The 12,213-nt window shown below is 35.1% G+C and overlaps 1 protein-coding gene across 2 annotated transcripts in view; it reads left to right on the plus strand.

The window, feature by feature from the left end:
• Positions 1 to 816: 816 nt before the first annotated feature.
• The window catches only part of HORMAD2 (HORMA domain containing 2), a gene marked incomplete at its 3' end in the record, with an annotated part of 71,934 nt that continues 60,537 nt past the window's right edge, over positions 817 to 12,213 (plus strand). For both annotated transcript variants that reach the window (XM_081252610.1, XM_081252609.1), the window contains exons 1-6: positions 817 to 1,264; positions 5,262 to 5,403; positions 7,302 to 7,365; positions 8,124 to 8,160; positions 11,048 to 11,068; positions 11,792 to 11,818. In XM_081252610.1, coding sequence (XP_081108736.1) covers positions 1,214 to 1,264; positions 5,262 to 5,403; positions 7,302 to 7,365; positions 8,124 to 8,160; positions 11,048 to 11,068; positions 11,792 to 11,818 — 342 coding nt within the window. In that variant the 5' untranslated portion in view covers positions 817 to 1,213. The remainder of the gene's footprint in view (positions 1,265 to 5,261; positions 5,404 to 7,301; positions 7,366 to 8,123; positions 8,161 to 11,047; positions 11,069 to 11,791; positions 11,819 to 12,213) is intronic.

Genomic DNA, 12,213 nt, shown 5'->3' on the forward strand with positions numbered 1-12,213 from the left:
GACTACTTTAGGTATCTCTACCTCATATAAGTGGAATCGTGCAGTATGTGTCCTTTTGTGTCTGGTTTATTTCACTTAACATAATGTTTTCAAGTTTATCCATGTTGCAACATGTATCAGAATTTCATTCCTTTCTAAGGCTGAATAATATTCCATTGTATATACCACATTTTAAAAATCCATTCAACTGTTGTTGGACATTTGGGTTGTTCCACCTTTTGGCTATTGTAAATAATATTGCTGTGAACATTGGTGTGTAATTTGTTTGAATCCCTCCTTTCAATTCTTTTGAGTTTAGACCTAGAAGTGGAATTGCTGGGTAATATGGTAAATCTATTGAACTTTTTGAAGAACTGCCATACTGTTTTCCATAGCAGCTGCACCATTTTACATTCCTACCAGCAGTGTACAAGGATTCTGATTTTTCACATCTTCACCTCCACTTGTTATTTTCCACTTTTTTGAATAGCCATCCTAATGAGTATGAAGTGTAAACTTTAACTTTTGAGTTTACTTTGAAAATCAGTTACACATGAAGTTAATTCAAGAAGTATTTATTTTATTTATTTATTTATTTATTTATTAGAATTTCTTTTCTCTCTCTTTTTATTTTATTATTTTATTTATTTATTTTTTTTGTGGTACGTGGTCCTCTCACTGTTGTGGCCTCTCCCATTGTGGAGCACAGGCTCCGGACGCACAGGCCCAGCGGCCATGGCTCACGGGCACAGCCGCTCCGCGGCATGTGGGATCTGCCCGGACCGGGGCACGAACCCGTGTCCCCTGCATCGGCAGGCAGACTCTCAACCACTGCGCCACCAGGGAAGCCCCAAGAAGTATTTTTGAGCCCCTGTTATATAGAGAGCACCGTTACACTCTGAGGGAATAACAAGGATGAGTAAAATATACTGTTGAATCTTTAGGGGATTTACAATTTATTTTTCCCCTCCAAATGTATTTAGGAACAAGTAAGTCAACTTAAATTTTTTTCGGGTGGTTGGAAAAACTAATCCAGAGATCTTACTTTATAGAAAATTGGTAGTGGAGATAAAAATGTTTATTAAACTAATTTTCAAAAGAATACAATCAAATGCTAATTATATAGTTCTTCGGAAAATTCACAATAAGGATTACGTTAGGCAAGGTCTCTAATTTTTTTTTTTTTTTTTTTACAGGTTAGACTTGTTAAAAGAATCCTTGATAGACTGCTATAATGGCCACTGCTCAGCTCTCTCACTCTATCAGAATTCACAAGGCACCTAAGGTATTTATTAAGAATTAAAAGAAAATCAATGACTATTTAGTGAGTTAGTTCAGAATCATGACTTTAATCTTTGGTGTTTTTTTAAACAGCAGCTTTATCAGTTAATTGGCACATAATATTCTGGCAGAGTATGTCTACATTTTAACTGGCTAATGGACTGAGGATGTTCAGGAAATTAGAATAGATTTCTACAGAGTAACTTACTGGGTGCTTGTTTCATGTTTATATATTTAGACTTTGTAGAGGAAAAGAAATCAGAAACAAAAAAAAGATGTTTAAAGAGAATGGCTCTTTGTTAGACATTCACTTCCTGACACAATTAGGACACTTCTAATGCACACTGTGATGTAATTATAAGAACTGTAGGAAAGAGCACTTAGAGAAACTAGGATCCTGGGGCCCTGGGGAAGCAAAGGCCAGGCAACCATGCTGGGTTCACCTGGGCAAGTTTATCTTGTCCCATGACATTCATTAATGAATCATTCATTGATTCATTGAGAGCTTAATATTATATAATATATATGTAATGCTGTGTTATTCTCTGAGATAATTAAAAAAAAGAATCTTCACATTCTAGAAGTTTATAATCTGGTTAGGGAAATAAGACTTACAGGAGGTAAGTCACTATACAAAGCAGTATATGCATTAAATATATGTGAAAAGAGTAAAGCAATACAAATTATAGGAATTTAGAGATTTTATATAGACTGGAATGGTTTGTATATTTCTCACGAAGGAGATAGGACTTAAGGTGGACCTTAATTAATGAAAAGGATTAGGAGAGAGGAGAGAGAAGAGAATTCCATGAGGAAAAACTAGTATATGCCTTGGCTCAGAGTAAGAAATGAGCATGGCACGTTTCAGAGAATAACAAAGAATCCATCCTTACTGGAGTGGAGTGTCATCATGTTGGACAGAAGTAGGAAATAAAATTGAATAGGAACTTTGGGGACAAATTAATGTGGATCCTAAAAGCCAGGCTAAGGAATTTATGCTTTATTCTGTAATCAATGGAAAGTCAGTGGTTTCACCAGGACAGTGAGTAAAATAATGTTTTAGGAATATTAAGCTGTAGCAGAGGCAGGGAAGATTGAAGTTGAAAGAGAATTAGGGCAGAGAGAAAGCAGTCATCTTTCTGGCTCAAATTCAATATACTCACCAAGCCAACTCCTGATCTCATTGCGTTTCCACTTAGGAAACCCTTCCTGGGGTGAAAATGCTGAGCTGGGTATATGAATTGCAATCAGCTTGGCAGTTATTTTTCTCACTGTAAATTAACAAATTGACCTTTTGATATAAACAGATCTTTGTAGTTTGGACTGCATGAGCTACTTCTCCCAGTAAATTTTAAGTGACTGTATGATTTTTCTATTTAATACTTAAAACAACAATAATAATAACTCTAGAAGGTAACATTTATTAGCACTTACCATGTGCTGGGCACTGTGCCAAGGGCTTTATATTATTATTTCACTTAAACCTTAAAATAAGGGGAAAACTGAAGCTCAGAGAAGTAAAGTAACTTGCCATAGGTCATGTAGCTTGACAGCTGAGCTGTCAAACATTACTTTATCATTAGCACAATTTCTTATTAAAATAATTTATAATAGTGTTTTCTATTATCAAGCCACAGAATTTTCATTTGTTAGACATTTATAAAAACGTGAATGATAACCCTTAAAGTATTAGATCAACTGAGCTGAGAAAAAAATCCCTGGAGTATAGAAAAGTAACAGACTTCTAGAGGCCTTTTCCAATCATTGATCTTCATTATTACAAATGGCCTTTTAGATTCTATATTTAAAGTAAACATCTTTATATTTTTAGGTTAGTTAATTTTACAAGTGGTTATTACTCAAGTATTGCCTCTAAATTTTGGCATGTTTTCAATAAGTTATTATACATGCATGCCATGCCAGCTATTACCCAATTACCCCCAAGGAACCTTAATTTCTCAGGATCTATGGGTACCAAAAGCAATTTTCTGTAAAATTTTACACACATACACATACACACACATGCATGTTACATACCTAATTCTCCTTCAACGTTAATCTTTCCTACTTCTGCTATAGCTTAATATTCGTAAAACAATTATTCTACTCACTCTCCTAATCAAACCTGCTATCTTTCGACTGGTTACAGAATAAAGCATAAATTCCTTAGCCTGACTTTTAAGATCCATAATAATTTGTCCCAAAAGTTCCTATCATACATGCAAGAATAATTTTATGTATCTTTTTAACAACTGAATATAATATGGTTTGACAAAATGATGAACTGATAATTCATTTTTGCTATGTAGTGTACCAAAGAGGAAGCAAGCTTACATTGCAAAATCATGTCTAGAATGTCCTGAAGACATTCTAGAACCAGATATAGATATAGAAAAGCTTTTGGGGCGTTCTCTTTCATCTAAATGCATATTTGTGGGTAGTACCTGCCTCTAAGTAACAGACTTATTAAAACTTCAACAGTTGAAACTGTGCAGTATAGTAAAAAAGACCTCTGAATTTGAATGAGGTAATCAGAGATCTACCATTCTGACTTCTAATATCATAGATTAGTTTCACCTGCTTTTGTACTTTATATAAATGAAATCATACTTTAGTACTCAATTGTATCAGGCTTCTTGCACTCAGCTTTATCTGTGAGAGTCACTTATACTGCAGAACTTTTGTTTAAGCAAAGCACAAAGATGTGGAAATACATGGTAGTAGAATAGTAGATGAATAGTAGTTCCACATGCTAGAGAGTAGGGTGCATAGGAGGGGATAAGGGAGGAGGGGCAGAAGGGAGGGGTGGGAGATGAGACAGGAAAGCTAGGCAAAGATAAGATTTTGACAGTTCTCAAACGCTACACTTGAACTCTATCCTGTACGAACACTGGGAGTGTCATGAGAAGATTTGTATTCTTTAAAGTTAATAATGTTGGCAGTATGAAGGACAGATTGAATGAAAGGAACCCTTAGCAGCGAGGTCAGAGGCAACTACAGTAATAAAGGGGAGAAGTGACCATGTCCTGAGCCAAGGCAGTGGCAGTGAGAAGAGAAAGGAGAAAACAGATCTGAGAATTCTCCTAGAGAGGATTAATAGGACTTTGTGATTGGATATGGGGAATGGAGGAGAGAGAGAAGCCAAAGATGACTGTACTTCTAGCTTGGATGATTGGAGTGGATGCTGATCCATTTGTCTGAGAATGAAACTTGGGATCAGGTTTCAGTCAGGGTGATAGAGATAAACTGAGTTTGAGGGGTCTACAAAGTGGTCTAGGTACAGATATTTCGAAAATAGACAAATGGAAGTAGGGCTCAGAACAGAAATAAGGACTTCAAATTTTCTCTGGATAGGCTGTAGCTGAAGCAGTGAGACTAGATGAAATTACCCAAGAAGAGAGAGCTATGAAAAGAGAAAAGCCTGAAGACAGAATTCTGGGGTGAGAGCAACATTTAAAGGGCAGAAAAACTGGAAAAAAATAAAAGAGATTGAGATAGATATGGAGGATAGGTGGGGGAAAAAAAATAGTGTTATGGCAGCTGAGAGAGAGGAGAGTGTAGGCAAAAGTGTTAAGCACTGCAGAGGAGTTTACATAGTACGAGGACCGAGATGAGGTCAATGATAGGATGTACTTAGTGACTTTGGAGAGAATAGTATAGAACAGAGGGGGTGGAAGACAGATTACAGTGGGTTCTGAGGAGTGTATGAAAGGGAAGATTATATAATCATAGTAAAACTCCCCATTTTGCCTAAATCCATGGGTCACTGTAAAATAAATTATATCAGTCTTGAATTACTTGTATAACTGTCTCTGCCTTTCTTTTTGCCTTGCCAGTGAAGATCTAATCTGACGCAATATTCAAAGCCCAGTTTCCTTTCGATTATCTGTAAAGGTATCAGATTTGAGGTCTTGAAAAATCTTTCCATTTTACTTGTGGTAATGGCATGATGGGCTGAATATATTAAAGAATACTAATCTTTTTCATTCCCCCCCCACCAGGAAACAGTTTTCCCACCTCGAATAACTAATGAGCATGAGTCATTGATAATGGTGAAGGAACTTTTTGCTACTTCTATCTCATGTATAACATACCTAAGGGGCCTGTTTCCAGAGAGCTCTTACGGAGAACGCCATTTGGATGGTAAAGTTTAACTAAATGGTTACTTTGGCTGGTGGGGCCCTTTTCCTCTATTTGGCAGGAGTAAAACTTTACTTTCTCACAGAGTGTGCTAATTCCAAGTCATGGGTTCTTTAAGATCAATTTGCTAATTCATTTTCCATTTTAATTTCACTATGTTTAGTGGTTTTACTTATAGGAACCATTAGTTCCTGGCTAGATACCAAATCACCGAATGAAGAGAAAAGAAATACGTATGGACAAGCCCAGTAATTCTAAACTGTACCTACAAAAGCAGCAGCCAGATCGAAATCTACTTGGGTGTACATTTGCACTATTTTGTGTCTCAACTTAATTTTTTTCTTTGAGGTAGACTTTGGCCTTGAGGAATTTTAATTGAGAAGTTTAATTCTTTCTGTTAACATATACAAATATGTGGAAAATATGCATACCCATGCCAAACCCATTTGTTGATTAACATGGATATGTAGACAATTATTATTCTAATCAGCTCTGTTCTTTTCTTAATTTTCTGCTTTTTCTACTTTTCTTCCTTTTATTTCTTATGTCCTTAAACTCATGATCTCATTTCCTTGTATTACAAGCTGTTTCTGTCTCCTTTCCTTCTCTTCTATTAAAAAGAATGTACCTAGGACTCTTCAATTTTTCAAAAATCTTTTTATCTGTTTAAAAAGATGGATTGTGATAACAATTCAGAAAATTTTGCTGATTTGTCATGAAAGTGGGAAAGTATCATTTGGAAAATAAATATAGAGGGCTACAAGTTTCCTTGTAAGATGTTATTTTTCAAAATCTAACTTTACTTTAAATTTCTCACATCTGTATTTAATGATATACTTAGGCCTTATTCTAATTTAATTTTCTTAAACATTTGATTCTCTACATGAGCATCAATGAAATGCATGTGTGCTATAAACACAAAAGCATTATATTTGCAACTGTGACAGCCTCATTTGTGTCCTCTTTTGGTCTATAGGATATAAATCTGTAATAGTGAAAATGTTTATATGTAGCATATAGTTGCAGTTTCTCCTCTTGTTTGGAATATAGAATTGGAAAAAGACATGTTTGGAGTAATTAACTGAGCACTTATTGTGTGCCAATCACTAACCTGTGCATGGAGGCCAATAGCATTGTTTATAGCTTTATTTTTTGTGACAGTTTTAATGGAAGTTATATATCTCCCTCTCAGTGTTTGTACTTAAAGTAGCATATGTCATAAAAATGCCCAGTACTCCTAAGTTGCTCTCTTTTTGGCAATCTCTAAATGTTATACCAATATGGAATAATTTTCATATCTCTCAATAGCAATAGAGGTAACATCAATTTTAGGATAGGAAAACAATATGAAAAGGTGAAGTGATTTATACAAAGCCATACATGAATCAGTAATTGATTTTAGACTGATCTAAACCAAAACTTTTAATGTGATTTCCTTATTCTTCCTTCCTATAGTAAGGTAGTTGAATTTCAGATGGAAATTAATATTTGAGAATAATCCATGGAAACATTTTTCATCCTTTTTTTCTTTCATTGAGAGAGAGAGAAATACCAGAGAAGTGATTTGAGACTGAGGTGTATGTTTTAAATTGGTTGATGGAGATGGTCTTAGTGCTACCTTATGATAACTTAGAATTCAGCAGAAGCAAAGAAGTGACACAAATTGATTTTGCAACCAAATCAGTTGTGCTACATTGTAGAAGGGAAGACTGCTAATCTATAATAAAAATGGGAACTAAGTCAATTATCAACATAGGATTTATTTTTAAATTAGATATTTAGTGATTCAAAATGTTTTATAAGCTATAAACTAAGTAAGTTATATAAATAAAATCATGAAAGGAAATACCCTTATTTAGTATGGACAATTTTAGTACAACAGACTGTTTCTATTTTTGTAGACCTCAGTTTAAAAATCATCCGAAAAGATAAAAAATGTCCTGGGTCACTGCATATTATCAAGTGGTAAGTAACTGAAATTCCACCAAAGTTGAACAACATTATTTTTATCATAGCTGAAATTACCCATAAGACTTTATTTGGTAAGATCATTTCCTTAGAACTACTGCCTTCTTCCTTTCTTTCTTTTCATCTTCTTTTTTTTTTAATTTCCTAGAAATGTGTAACAATTATTCAATGTTATTTTAAGATACTGATTTAGTTTTGTTTTTGAAGAAAATGGACTTTATATAAGAAAGAAAAATATCAATCAAAATTTGATTGCTCATCATATGCATGTCAGTGTCCTAAACATTATGGGAGGCCAAAAGAAAAATAAGATGTGATTTCCTACCTCAAAATTGCTTACGTATTGGGCTTCCCTGGTGGCACAGTGGTTGAGAGTCCGCCTGCCGATGCAGGGGACACGGGTTCGTGCCCCGGTCCGGGAAGATCCCACATGCCGCGGAGCGGCTGGGCCCGTGAGCCATGGCCGCTGAGCCTGTGCGTCCGGAGCCTGTGCTCCGCAACGGGAGAGGCCACAACAGTGAGAGGCCCATATACCGCAAAAAAAAAAAAAAAAAAAAATTGCTTACGTATTATTTATAAAGTACTATCAACATATTAAAAGATATAGGAATTTCTAAAAAATGATTAAATGGGAAAGGTGAAATGTTTATCAATTTAATGTATTTCAAAGCAAAAAACAAATCAGTTTTGTACTTGGGATTCTTTCTGGCTTTGCATCTGGTCCAAATTGATACCAAACATTTATTTCTTGACAGGATTCAAGGTTGTTTTGATGCTTTGGAAAAGAGATACGTAAGAATGTTTTTAAATTTACACCAGGATCAAAGACTCATCCTTTATCCCTTTAAAAGAAAAATTTAGCCTTTATTTTGTTGTTGTGTTTTAATGGTATACCAGTTCCTACATTTGCATTCATGAACCAGTTTCTTTTTATTTTGTGTCTTTGTTGTCCTGTTGATGTCTCGTTTACATCAATTAGAAATGAAACCCCCATTTTTCTCTTTTACATACTCATATCTTTTTGACTACAGAATTTCCTCTGAAGTCACTGGAAGAGATCCACAGGATGTGGGAAAGGGCAGACAAGAATCTAGCATTTAGCACATTGAACATGTTCAAAATAGTGGCAATTCAGTTTGCAGATATGAAAGGAAAAAATGGACTTGAATAATCGGTTTTTATTCTATGTTAGTTATTTTGTTAGCTATGTTTGGCACATGTATATAACCTGTTCCCTCAAAATAGCTAGTATTGTAGCTTGAATTTTTTTAAATGCAGCTTGAATTTTAAGTGCATTAGATTTTTCTTGCTGCCCAAGACAGCTATGAAGAGTGTAGAAATTAGAGGCTCTAGTCCTAGTTGAAGAGATAATATATAAATGAACTTTCCACCACTGCTTTCTCCTCCTTTCCCCATCTCTGTCTTCTTTTTACTTCTCAATTCCTATTCCTTTAAAAAACCTTAAGGTGAGTAAGCCTTACATTGGATTATTTAGTTGCACTGATATATTTCCTTTTTCATTGAACAGTTATTACTTATGACTTATTCAACACTGACTGGGGGTTGAGGGGTACAAAAATGAAACAGATATGAGATTGGGCACACAAAGAGCTTATAGTCCATGGCAGAAGATAGATGACAATCATATGCACGGCTGATGATCAGCTATTGCACACTGGCATAGCCGTACCTGTTGTTAAAATGTTGAAGTACTCTATATCCAGTGGTAAATGGTTGCTTCTCTGAGATCCCAAATGACTCCCACCATGTCCTCCCCTTCACCCCACCAGTGTCTCTTCTGAGATGTCCCTAGACTGTTCCACAATCTAGCAACTAAAGGGTTGACACCTGGCCCAGGGGGGAGCTTCCAGGAACTCAGCACCAGGGCTAAGTTGGCATCTTTTCTGATTGGTCAGTACCTGTGCCATGTTGGGCTGTTAAATTTTGATTTTTTCGTATCAGTTTGATATTTTTATAGAAAATATCACCTTTATCACAAGTATAAATAACCATAATATTCATTAGAAAGTGATGCATACCAAAGGCAAGATATTGATCATGTGCAAAGGAAGTATGGAAAAGGAGGGGTTATATCCAGTGAGGGACATGAGGGAAATCTTTGGGAGAAAATTACTTTGAAGGCCCTTAATATTTAGACAGGTTGAGAGGGGAAGAAGGTCCTCACCAGTACACTGAACAGCACTCATTCATTCTCCTTTGTCCGTCCATTTAGCAACATTTCTTGAGTGCCCATCTTTGAGGGGCAGTGAAATATAGTTAAGAGCTCAAGGTTTAGAAGAAGTCAGTCTGAAGTGAATCCTAGTTCTGCCACTTAATACCTGTGTGATCTTGGCACATAACCTGCCTCTTGATAACTTAGTTTCTTTACAATAATAATAGAACGAACCTCTTAGGGTTGTTTGAGAATTAAATGAGTTAATAATCTAAAGCAGTAGTTTTCAAACATTAGCTTGCATCAGAATCACCTGGAGGGCCTGTTAAAACACACATTGCCAGGTTCCACCCCAAAATTTCTGGTGTGAGAATTTTCATTTCAGACAAATTCCAAGTGATGCTGAGACTGCTGGTCTAGGGACCATACTTTCCAAGGCATCACTCTCACCATTGCTCACCATGTTCAAGCACACAAGGATTCGAGAACATGCCAAGTGCCTTTTACCTTTGTACATATTGTTACTTTTGCCTGCAAAATTTTCTTCCCTACCCCACACCCTTTATCTGGCTAATTCCAATTTATCCTTCGGGTCCCAGCCTAAATATTTACTTCCTCGGGGAGGCCTTCCCTGACAACCCCACCACCACCCCTCTCCCAGCCTAGACTGTCCATCTGTTTAATGGTCACAAGCACTCAGTGCTGCTACTTCATAGCAATTAACACAATTGTAATGATGTACCTATCTGTGTGCTTTTTTTGTTCTCTCCTGCTGGTCTGCATGTTCCCTGAGATCAGGGGCCATTTCTATTTTTGAATGAATGAATGAACTATTAATTAAATAATTAATATAAATTAGAGCTTTACTGTGTAGTCTTAAAATCAATTGTATGCAGTAACCAAAACGGCCACACAGTGTCACTAAAGTTTTAGTCTTTTGGGTGAAATAGGTGAATAATTTGATACAAAATTATGGTCCTGAAATTTTCTCATTTGTATCCTAGTTTTTAATAGGCTTGCTTATATCTCTATCTCTGTATCTATATATTCCATTATTCTTCCAAACAGAATCTGTTTATAGTAATGTAGATGTAGGGAGGGCAGGGATTTTGTAGACTTATATCAGACATAAAATTTTTTATTTTAGATTACTTTCAAAACGCAAACTGTTTTAGAGATGCTTATGGCATAATTAACTTTTAGTAATAATGAATTATTTTGTATATCTTTTGCCTACCAAACTAGAATGTAACTTATAGAGACTAAGGATAGTTATCTTCTTTTTTTTTTTTCCATCTCTCCCCTCCCCAGCAGAACCTTGGGTATGTAATAGAGGCTCACATGAATGGATGAATAATTAGTATCCATTTCTCTGACCTTCTGAATAGTATTTTTTTCCTACCCAGATCTTTCAATTTGAAAGTCATATTTGAATTAGACTTTATTGAAAATAATAATAATATAGGTGCAAGTGTATAGTAACAATAGTTTTCTTTTCTCTTGAAGCTACACGTGGCAGTACTTACAGTAAGTGCACATTTAAAGACCAAGCCTCTGTCTCTGCTTCATTGTCTTTTGTTAAGTGAAGTAGTAAAACAGTATTCTCCCCCATCCTCCCTGAATTTCATTGTCTGTCCTATGCACTTTGGAAGAAAAAAAAAAAACTCTACCAGAAGTTTTAATAAAAGATCACAATCTACATATTTCTTTGGCATATTATAATACATGAGGAACTATATAGGCTATACTATCTGCTTCATCTATTGGCTATCAGAATTTCATTTTCTGCGTTAATTTACAGACTCAAAGCTCTTTGTTTTTGAAGTTTTGCAGACTTTTTTGAAGCTTTGTATACTTCCTGGTATAACACGGTATATGTAGTTAAGAATAGAAGGAAAATGAGAAGATACTATTGAGAGTCTTAGATATATGAGTTATTTTAAAAATTTTAAACTGTAACAAATTACTGCAACTATAGTGCAGTTGCGGTAATCATAGATATCTGGTTATCAATTTCCTTATAATTAGGGTTCACAGAATGCTCTAAAGACTCTCTATGTTCACAAAATAAGAGCTTATTCTATCTCTAGCTTGAAATATATATCTCAAGATACATACATATATATATATATATATATATTTCAGTACTCAATTAATACAGCACAAATTGAACTCTTCACATAGAAAATGTATTCTGTGGGGAGTAATCTAGTTTCAGAAATTAAATGCTGTTTATTTTTCCTTACATAGCTTTACACAAATCCGAAGGAACCTGAGGTAAGAACACATAAAGAGGTGGGCAGTATATTATATTTAAATATGTTTACCCGAGTTGAGGCCATAAATTATATCACTAGACTACCATATGAACAAAGTAACTCGTAGTGAGCTTTTTCAGTGTGTTGTATTATAAATGTCACCAATTCTTTATTATGAGATTTTAAAAACTACCTAGGGGTATTGGGAAAAAAACATTGAGTAGAACTGAGCGTATTCCCTAACACGCTAACAGTAAGAATCTGTATGAGAACTGCCTTTTATTTTTATTTTAAATGATGCTGAGTCCTTTCTATTTCTGACCTTTTTGGCATAATGCTAAACTTTTTTTTTATGGCTAACTTAATTCTCTCCCTTCTGACGTTTCATAGATTTTTAAGCTTTACCTCTTTACT

This window comes from Mesoplodon bidens (assembly GCF_964165515.1).
Source record: "Mesoplodon bidens genome assembly, chromosome: 13".
NCBI classification, from domain to species: domain Eukaryota; kingdom Metazoa; phylum Chordata; class Mammalia; order Artiodactyla; family Ziphiidae; genus Mesoplodon; species Mesoplodon bidens.